Here is a 10,705-nt window from a genome sequence, read left to right as displayed (position 1 = left end):
TCGGCTTCCTCTCGTCACGGGCAACACGCTCGTTTTTTCCGCGAAGCTCTAGCTCGATCAGGGGCGAAACGGCAAGGGGTGGGGGTCCAACGGACCCCCCCCCCCCTTATACGTTCGCGGCTGGAAAAACACCAATACGGGCGAGGGTTAAGCATGTCCTGGACAGCTTGTTCAATAAAAATTATCAAGTTTTTACCAAAACGCAATTTTTGAAAAAGGCCATCGAACGATTTTGTTAAAAACACATTTTTAGAATCAGCTCACCGTCAGCTTTCAAGAGGGGCGCGGGAACTACGTTCAGACGGGGGGGGGAGGGGAAGGGGCACACTATAATAGAGATCAACCTAGTGTACCCCCAAATCTAGTTTTCTCACCGGTTTTAGGCCACTTATTTTTCATCCCTTGGCTTTTTCAACAAAAAAGAAAACATTTGCAAAAAAGTGTGGTATTCCGTCTCAAAGCTGTGGGGCATCGCCCCCACGGCCCCAGAGCTGGGGGGGGGGGGGGGCAAGCTGCCCCCATTGTCCCCCCCGACTCCCGCGCCTATGGCTTTAAAAATGGTATATTTCGTTTCTTTTGTGGATGAAATGACTTTCCCACGAACCGTGCGGCGCGGGTTAAATAAGCACAAATATAGTTAACTGCAACATTATGAACATTAATTTTTTTCAACTAAAACAAAATATATTTATGTCATGCTAAAAGAAGCAAATGGAATAAGTTAAATATCAAAAACCGTTAAAATCAATATTTGGCAGCTGTTTGGTATTTGCAGAAATACCGCTATTTGGGCTATCCTTGACGCTTTATTTGCTTGCGTGCTGTTGGGACGCCGGTGAAAACAGGGCGCCGGAGGGCATATTAGTCACGTGACATTTGGAAGTTCTCCCCCTTCATGGCCTTCTACGTGTAAAAATCACGTGTGAATTTCACGAACCTTGATCAAATCGCCCCAGGCGCCCTGTCGTCCTGCGTTGTGAGCGAACTGTGAGCCGCGGAATGTTGGAGACAAGGTATATAAAAACACACACACACTGGTTGGAGATGGTGAGCCGGGGTGCGTAGGTATGTCCGAGAGATGTGTGTGGAATGTATCGCAGTGGATGTGGTGTGGTATACTGATACGCCTGTGCTGTGTAATGCGCGGTCTATACGCTATCGTAACGGCTGCCGCAGGGGCAGGAACCGCGCGTCCGCGCTCCCGCCATCTCCGCGCGCGTATAGGTTATTGAAATCCAGTAGTAAGACTGTTTGGTCCTAAACTCAACCTTATCTACCTGAACCCAACCTGACCATTTTTACCATTTTTCCTGGGCCATGTCCTTTTGATGCTGGATTTCAAGATTAGTCATCGGACGGTGCCGGTCGGTCTGCAACTGATTGAGGCGCCCCGTCATCAGCTCGGAGTAAAGGGCAGAGCGGCGCGGGGCGCGTGACGCCAACCAAACTACAATCAGGTGAGCTCTCATGGCCCATCCAACCAAATGTCCGCGCAGCACGCGTCGGCAGCGGACTGGAACTCGAGCGTCGGTTCGAAGTCGATTGCTGGCGCTGCAGCTTGATCAGTTTGGGGGCGGGAAGCCCGCGTAACCGTATGTACCTATCCATTACCACGTAACTTCTTCCGGAATCACTCCCCAGCCGAGGGCCTCGGGGAGGGGGGGTGGTATGGAGGGGGTGATACCGCCACTTGGTCAGTCACGTGTCGGGCTGGTGCCTTTTCACGGCCTTCTCGCGGCTGCTCGGAGCGTGCTAGCCAGGCGCGGATACAAGGGGGGGGGGGCCATGGGGGCCATGGCCCCCCCCCTTGGCCGATTTTTTTCAAAAATAAAATAAAAAGTTAAAAAGTTAAAAAGCTGAAAAGGGGGCCTCCTGAAAATAAAGTGGCCGAAATCCGATGAGTTTTTTTTTAACCTACCCACTTAGTTATTTCTTAGAAGACTAGCTGAGAAGACTTCTTTGTTAGAAGATTGGTAAAGCTTTTCATAACTTGGAGGTCTCTTATACTCACAGAGATGACCACTTTTACAGGGCCTCCTAACCTGCACAGAGGGCCTCCAAGCCTACACAGATGTTGAGATGTTGCCTGAACAGCTAGATAAGCTCAATAGACGCAGTTTTTTTTTTGGGGGGGGGGCCAACAAGTGGGAAGATGGGGCCTCCAACAGGTGGGATTATGGGGGGGGGGCCTCCTGGTTTCTAATGGCCCCTCCCTTGGAGATTTTCTGGATCCGCCCCTGGTGCTAGCGATATAGTTTTATAGGTGGCATAGCCGAGGAGGTGGCTGGCTGAGGCGACAGTGAGGCCTGACGTTTGATTCAAGTGGAATCTTGCGACATCAACTAGATTTTCAGGTCGGGTCTGGGTCACTGACCTATGACGTCAAGTGTTAACCCCTGCACGACCCATACCTAAATATCGCAAAGTCGCATTGCCCTCGTACTCGTAGACTGTAGAGGATTGAACTTGCAGGAAGTAGCAAGCTCCACTGAAGGTACTCACAACACGCAATGCCAATATTTGTTTCATAGGTACGGGTCATCTAAGGACTGAGGACAGGTCGGTCACGTGTCATCAACATTCCCTCGCACTTATAGTGGGATGGGGTCGGATGGACCCCTCTTTTTTTTGCGAATACGGCGTGGAAAGAGCGAACGGTGTCGACGAAGCTTGCGGTATCCTCTATAGTTATTTGATTTTAAATACTTACCTTAAATTTTTCCTGACCCTGATCTATATCCTAACCTTCGACCTGTGACCTGTTTCTCGTGACCCTGTCAGGTCGGCATTGCGATTCGGCGCATGCCAGCCACATATTATTCGTGCGTTTTCAGACTTTTTGTGATTGTGATCGTGATTGTGATTGTGATACGTGCCAAATAGGTATGAAATGGTGCCTATATGTCCCATGCGATATGGTGGGGTTTCAAGGTCGTTTGAAGGTCAGGTCTAGGTCATTGAACTTTGATGGCCTTGGGTGACTTATTTGAGCGTTACGACTTTTCTGGGTAGTTTTTGGACTCATTTCGAATTGAACACTCATGTGGCCATTTGAGAAGTAGCTTTGGCGAAGGATGCCTATGCAACGTACCTATTACGAAGCAATTAGCGGTGGTTTACACCTAGGTAGGTACCCCATGCCATTTAGCGCTTGTCGCTATCTTGCTTCGTTCTCGATCTCTCAAACTTCTGGCTGATGCCCGAGTCGCTGGCTGATGCCCGAGTCGCTGGCTGATGCCCGAGTCGCTGGCTGATGCCCGAGTCTCTGGCTGATGCCCGAGTCGCCGCATAGGGTTACGTCATGTCGGCCGATTTTGATGCAAAATATTGAATTACGGCAAACGCTCTCAAGAGCTTAGTTTCAAAGCTAGATCCATTTTTTTTAATCAGTGGGCTACAAATACCCATGGCTATCAAACTGCTATCTCGAATTTTCAAAATTTTGAAAATTTTGAAAAATATGTTTTTACAATTAAAAAAAATATATTTTTTGATTTTTTTCAAAAAGTTTTTGATTTTTCGCAAAAGCCAGAATATATGTAATAGAGCACACACTTATGAACTACTGTAGCAAGTTTTAGCCCAATATCTTAAAAAATAGCCAAGTTATTAGCATTATTGTCAAAATTTTACAATAATATATTTTTCAAAGCCATTTTTTGGAACGTTTTTGAGATCGTACAGCAATTTAAATGGCACTATCGTGTTCTTGAGCTCAAACTGCATCTGAGAGGCACTTTTTTGTTGAAAAATTTCATTTTCAAAATTTGACCTTTTCTGACCTGAAAGTGACTTGACCTACGGTAAATTCAGCTGAAAATGACCTCAAATAACACAGGCGACATCATTTTGGAAATCTACGAGTAAAATGGACCATAAAACATGCGTCACGTGACCGATAGGGGAAGTTGGGGGAACGCCGAATACTTTTTTTCTGACGCCCGTAGCACGCAAGGTAGACAACATAAGCTATTCTTGTTGGCGTCATTCGAGAGGCCAGTCTTTTGCCTTTCAAACATACCAGGCGCATTTGATGAATTCGCATACCGTTAAGCGCACAAACTAAAAATATCAAAGAAGTGACTTTTTCGGCGTTGCCCCGGACTGCGGGGAAAGCCGAAAATGGGAGAAATGATCTACGGGGAATGCCGACATTGATGTTTTGCCACTTTATCTCAAACTTTATCCAGAATTTATCAAAGCTGACACGCGTTTTAAGAGGGACGCTTGGTGCACACTGGAAGTTATAATTGTGTGATATGATAAGAAAATGCCAGGTAAATAATTCCTTATAGTATAGGTAACAGGCCGTTGTGTCGGTTGAAAGTGTAATTTGTGTGACTAAAAATTCGCGTTGCTATTCTACAGCAGTAAAGTCCACGTAGCGTGCTTTAACGTGCGTAATTGCACGTTTTCGGCATTACCCCAGCCAGCCATACTTTCATTTGCAGGCCCATAACTTTTCAACGTGCCGTATAAATTTCAAACAGGCAGCACACTTATGCAAAGACATGCTGAAGATTACTTGACCGAATTGGCCAGACAAACGGTAGCATAATGAGTAAGAAATGCAGCTTCAAAGGCGCATGTAGTACAAGGAACGCGTACCTTGAAAACGCTCAGCTGGCGCCCTCACAGCCGAAGTATTCCGAATGACGACTCGTAACAAACATGCGATAATTGTAGTCACTTAAGCTTCAGAGCATCACTGACAGGTGGCATCCATGTCTTACGGTTTTCGAAATATCTCGAATTTCGGCTTTGCCCCAACTCCGGCATTGCCCCAACTTCCCCTACATGATGTACAATTTTCGTGACCTAGGATGACCTGGCCTTGACGTGAAAAATTCGAAGTAAAAGTTCGGTACCCTCAGGGTATCTAGGGCATATATGAAGGAGTGCGTAAACCAAAAATGAGCCTGATCGGATTTGTCAGCCGGCGGCCAGAGCCTGAATTGTGAATAAGCAAAAATGCCGATGATTTTTACTTTGACCTGACCTTTGACGTCATCGGTGACCTCGAGGTCAATGAAAATAGGTTTCGTTCGACAGTTTTTCCAGGGCTATTAAACGCCGTTTGAATTTTGACGATCAGCCTAGTAGTTTCGGAGATAAGAGGGGGGGGGGGGGCTCTGGAGAGCCCCCCAGGCACTCGCGTTATGGAAAATACCCCAGTCATGCGCAGGTTAACCCTCGCACGACCAGGCCATTTCTCATAACACGAACGACCAGGGGGGGGGTTGTTACGACCCCCCCCTGGCGTTTCGAAACGGAAGGTCGTAGAGCTTAGCGGAAAAAAACAACGGATTGCTCTCAACGAGATCTCGCGATTGGTGGTATATTTTTTGGTCCTAGGTCAACATTTGACCTACTTTTGACCGGTCAAAGGTCAGATTTTCGGAAAAATAGACTTTTTTCAACTTTCCGCGGCGATTGCGGCAAAACGGTGGGAGATATCGACTTGAAACCTTCACTATCGTGTTCCTTGATCAATTTTCTATCGTTTGGTATGTATTTCGTTTCCCTAGCTCTAAAAATGGCGCGTTGGGAGCGCCGGAAGTCGGCAAGGTCACAGTCGGCGGCCGAAATTCGAAAAATCAAAATTTAAATTTTTGAAATCTGATTGTATTTTTGGATTCGGAAGGTCCATTTGCTCCTTATAGAAGCTAATATTGCTGCATATTCCCATTGAGGTGACAAGAATTAGCAAAATAGTGGTTCGGGCGCTTTTCAAAAATAGTACCGGACGCTGTTCCTCTTATGACGTCATAACTCCGTGACCTGACCTGACCCGGTCAATTTTCTTACACCACACGATAACCAATGCTTGCCCCAACATGCATGGGAAGTTTCATCATGATCCATCAAACAATGTGGGTATCACCGGCAGAAAACCTAGGGATTCGGCGCACACGTTTGGTAACTGTCGGCCGGAGGCTGTACCTCTTATGACGTCATAACTCCGTGACCTGACATGACCCGATCAATTTTTTTTCGGCAAAAGATGCGCAAAGGTTGCCCCAGAGGGTATTGAAAATTTCAGCCCGCTACGACAAGCCGTTTAGCGTGCACTTCGAAAAAACCTCAGGGGGGGGGGGTTGATACAACCCCCCCCCCCTAGGCGTTCTAGGGTTAATAAGATTGAGTAAGCGTGGAGAAGTAACTGTATATATGGCACTATCTTCAATAGTCTTAACTTAGCCTAAAATGGATGGATATATTTCGCCAACATCCCGTCATCAATTCAAAAATTGACAACACAAGACACACACATTACAAATACACACTGATTGTCACACATGACAAAACGCTGAATTAAGTATTAACTGATCCCACCAACTCTCGCTCCATAGGTATACCTAACACGGCCTTTCAAACTAACGCATGACTAAAATTAAAAAGAAATACATGAAATCGTTCACATAGACACCTATAGGTATGAGGTCACTCATAAACCACCAAATTGCTATCAAGCTATCTAATTACAAACAATATAATTATCCAACGAAGCATTTACGGACTATATCTAGATAACAATCAGAATAACTATCTTGTGTCTCGTCTAGCCAACCACTTAGCCATTCATACCTACAGTTGCTCAATCACCTGTTTAAGCCCCTTCCATTCAGTCATCAATTCAATCAACCATTCAATCAATCATTATCTCATCAATTTAATCGACCATGCAATCATCCATTCAATGATCCATTCAACCATCGGCATTTAATAACGCATCAATCAACATCTCAATTGCCATAAAAGTAATCGGTCATGGAACTATTCCATCAACATATCACGCATTAAACTAACAATTCACACTAACTAATCACAGCCAACTGCCCAGGATGCGATGTTGGTGTTGAGTGCTGGAAGGTTTGTTCTTATCCATAACGACTCGGCTATTTTTCTGTCTCTGCTGATGTTTCATGTCTGAAATTTTTTTTTTCCGCGATATGTTGGGTTTTGGTCACGGTTTGATGCGGTCGCCCCGCAGAGAGCCCGTGCGATGTTTGCTTTGCGTCCAGTCCTGTCCGTTGTAGCGCAGTCGCACGTCACTTACAGTATCGCCGATGTGGCTCCGGTTTCATAACGTTCACATACAGGTAAGTTGGTATACCACTCCGAGACTGTGGCACCTGCCCTAGTAATCCTGTAGCCCGCGAGTGGCAGCGTGAGCCACCAGGACACGGAGGTGGTTTCCGGCCCGAGCGTACCAGCTGGTTTTTGTTGGTCTTTTGATCCAGGTCACTCCAAGGTTCTGTTGTCCACTCTTGTGTTCGATGGTTTGTACGGTTGGGGCCAGCTGGTCATCGATGAATGGTAGAACCAGCCGTGTTACCGGCGTTCCTCGTCTTCTCGGTCTTGAGGTCTGGCAGCAATGGATGACTCTGCTAATGGTTCGCCTGGCATGCTGTATTCGTTGTTCAAGCACAAGTCTTTTTTTATGTTGTTCGATACGTCTGCCGATGCTGTTGTCACTGGAGAGTGGAGATGGCACGTCATATTTGGGAGTCCATCACAGCTCGCTTGGTCTTCCACAAGTGTGCTGAGTCGGCGTGGAGGATGGTTCCAGCCGACGTGGGCTTGATGTATAGCGCAGTGGTGTGCTTGCCCGTGGACTCGACTGTGATGCTGGTATCCAAGAAGGGCATTTATGATGTCTGCTCTGTCGATTCGATGGTGAATTTGATCGATGGGTGTGCGCTATGGACGTGGCGATGATGTCTGCTCTGTCGATTCGATGGTGAATTTGAACGATGGGTGTGCGCTATGGACGTGGCGGAAATATTATCGAAGACTAGCAGGACTATGGATCCACACTCCGAGTATGTCGTCAGTATACCTCGTGTAGAACTCGGGTTCCTGTAAGACTGCTGTCGAAATCCTCTTCCACGGTCCCCATAAAGACGATGACAAGAGGTAGGGCGACACGACTACCCATGACGTGTGTTGCAACGGCATCGATATTCGACATTGCCACGTCATCGTTTTACAAACTATTAACAGTAAACACCAACTGATTGCCACTCTAAATCACCTCTCTCTATAGACTGCGCTGTTTGAACTCGAATTTTCCAAATTTGGCTACCCTTATGACAGGCCTCCATTACACTGCATGCAGTATGAAGTCGTTCTGTAGATAATGCCATTATTCGTCGTTCAGACTCAGGGCACTGTTGGTGGATCCTTGGAGCCGCTGCGTTGCAGCGATTGCCTCAGCAGCCTGGGCGCCGGTCTCTGTGTCGTTGTGCTTCGGCCGGCCGGGAGGCGGTTTCTCGCTGCCCGCGGCAGGTGCCGGGCCGCGACCCGGCCCTCCTGCTGCCGCCGTAGCGATAGGTCGTCCGGTTGTCTCCACGTCCGCCACGGTCTCCGGCAGCGGCCGTCCGGCCGTCTCGGGCAGCAGCAGCGCCGCCAGGCTGGCCACCAGCACCACGGCGCCGAACACGGCCGACGGCGCCAGCTCGTGCACATCGCTCACCAGGTCCACCACGAACGGAGACACGGCGCCGCCCACCCGGACCGCCATCTGACTGACGCCCAGCGCCAGGCCACGCTGCTGAGTGGGCATGTACTCAGACAGGTACGAATTTCGCATACTAAATGCCGATGAGATGCTTAGTTTGCCAACCAGACCTAGCACAAGCCATAGTGTGGCATCGTTCTTGACAAACAGGAGAAACATGGCCACTGTCGTCGAGAATAGGAAAAACACGTAACAGCGACAGCGACCGAAATGGTTGAGCATCGGGTAAATCAGGTATGCGGGGACCTCAACCAGCCCAGAGAGGGCGCCGGCCAAGTGCGGACTACTGCTAAGCTGCGTCATGTCGAACGAGATGCCGTAATACGATCCCGATATTGCAAAGCTGATATAGGCACTGGCTAGGGTGTAAGTGCGCATGCGTGGCGTTCTCACCAGGTCAAGGGCGCGCTCCAGTGCGGGCCTTTCGCCGTCGCCCTTCAGTGCCGCTTCACGAGCCAGCAGTCCCCGCCGCGCGTCCTCCATCATCTTGAGCACCTGGTCGTCGGGCGGCATCTTTCGGCGGTTCCAGTGCGCACCCTGACGCAGCACCTCGCACGCCTCTTCAAGGCGGCGCTGGACCAGCAGCCAACGCGGTGACTCGGGCATCAGCCAGAAGTTGGGCAGGAACAGCACACACGGAACGGCAAACGCCAGCTGCAGCAGCCAGCGCGTGCGGATGCCGTACGATGCGGCCGCCACTAGCATGATTCCAAAGGCATACGGTAAGTACGTGACGGTTGTCAGGGCAGCACGATGCTTGCAGCCGCCCAGCTCTGTCACCAGCACGTACTGGCTGGCGATCATGCTAGCCATGGCAAACCCCGTCAGACATCGGACCACGGCAAAACTGATGTAGTCGCTCACCAGTGCTGCAGAGAAGGAACAGGCGATTACGAAAAGCATCGATGGCAGGAAGACCGGCCGGCGACCAAACCGGTCCGACAGTTGCCCGCCGACCACGGACCCAACAATGGCGCCGATCATCATCCACGACTGCAGCATGGAGAGCAGCGGCTTCCTCGCGCACACCAGATTCCACTCGGTCACCACTGTCGACTCGTACACGGACTTGTCAAACGCCCAGCGCGTGCATGAGGAGCTGTTATCGCCGAGAGGGTGACACCGTGGCGCTTCCTCTGGAAGATCTGCAAACGTGGCGTTGACGTCGAACCCGTCGACACATTTATGCTTCGGCGTTGCGCCTACAAAGATCATCGACAATGTAAACGACGGGAAGATGAGCCACATGACGGACATGTAGCTGACCAGAAGCACCTGCCAGCGTCCGGTGCCGCAGCACCGCTCCAAGACATCCTCGAACAGAACGGAGTCGTCACTCCGCTGCAGCCCATTCTCGTCGGACTGCTGCTCGGCGCTCACGGCGCGCGGCGACATATTGTGATGGCGCTGCTCAGTCTCTGGTGTGAATCACTACCACTGTCTGCTCTGTTGTCGTCCACGTGCCGCCAGCTGTGTCGGACTGAGTGAGACGGTACTACGCTGATCAACGGCGTCGGAGCGGGCGGGTGACGTCAAGGTCAACGGGTCGCGCCGCACGTGAGCTGCATTCCTTTCTGCACGGTGCACGGTGGCGGGCGACGGGTGGCCGGTAAATGGCCTCGTGCACGGCGGCTGCGTGACTTGACTGTGAACATATGTAGCCTCACTGGTGGGCTATTATTACTCAGAGACGTGATAGAAGCAGTGTCCTCGTAGTCCAAAACTTCCATGGTTTTGGGTGGTCCGCTCAGTCCTGTGTACCTTACCTGCATGTCGGGGCTCACTTGTCGAAGAAATAGAATCATTTTAAGTAGTTTTAACCCCAATCTTTGTAACCAGCTAATCTATTTTGGTTACGCGAAGGGCAGAGGCAACCGTAGCATCGCATATTCCTGAAACTTGGTGTGGGCCTTTTTATTATAGCGTTAGGGCATCTCAGACTGTCATGACGCCCGGTTAAGCTTAGGGTCCTTTTGGATAGCTGTTAAGCACTTGTATGTGTTGGAAATGGGGTAGTTCACTAGTAGTCCCTCCCGTGGCCTTGGCTTGAATCTTATTGTGTAGATGCCCATGGCGTTTCTCCCTCGTCTCAGGAAAGCAAATGCTACGCGGAAGTAACATTACCATCAGGTAATGTTACTTCCGCGTAGTAATGTTACTTCCGCTTCAGTGCGATGTCAA

General features: G+C 49.5%; 1 protein-coding gene across 1 annotated transcript; it reads right to left on the bottom strand.

Moving 5' to 3' along the window:
* Nucleotides 1–7,930: 7,930 nt before the first annotated feature.
* Nucleotides 7,931–9,919, bottom strand: LOC122391293 (solute carrier family 22 member 7-like). Its single transcript, XM_043385120.1, has one exon. It carries the CDS (start codon nucleotides 9,917–9,919, stop codon nucleotides 8,150–8,152), a length of 1,770 nt encoding a protein of 589 aa, XP_043241055.1. The 3' UTR covers nucleotides 7,931–8,149.
* Nucleotides 9,920–10,705: the final 786 nt, after the last annotated feature.

Source organism: Amphibalanus amphitrite, unplaced genomic scaffold, assembly GCF_019059575.1.
Source record: "Amphibalanus amphitrite isolate SeventyFive unplaced genomic scaffold, NRLGWU_Aamphi_draft 000001F_arrow, whole genome shotgun sequence".
Classification (NCBI taxonomy): domain Eukaryota; kingdom Metazoa; phylum Arthropoda; class Thecostraca; order Balanomorpha; family Balanidae; genus Amphibalanus; species Amphibalanus amphitrite.
The sequence above is the reverse complement of the archived record's forward strand: the minus strand, read 5'-3'. Positions and strand labels throughout refer to the sequence as shown.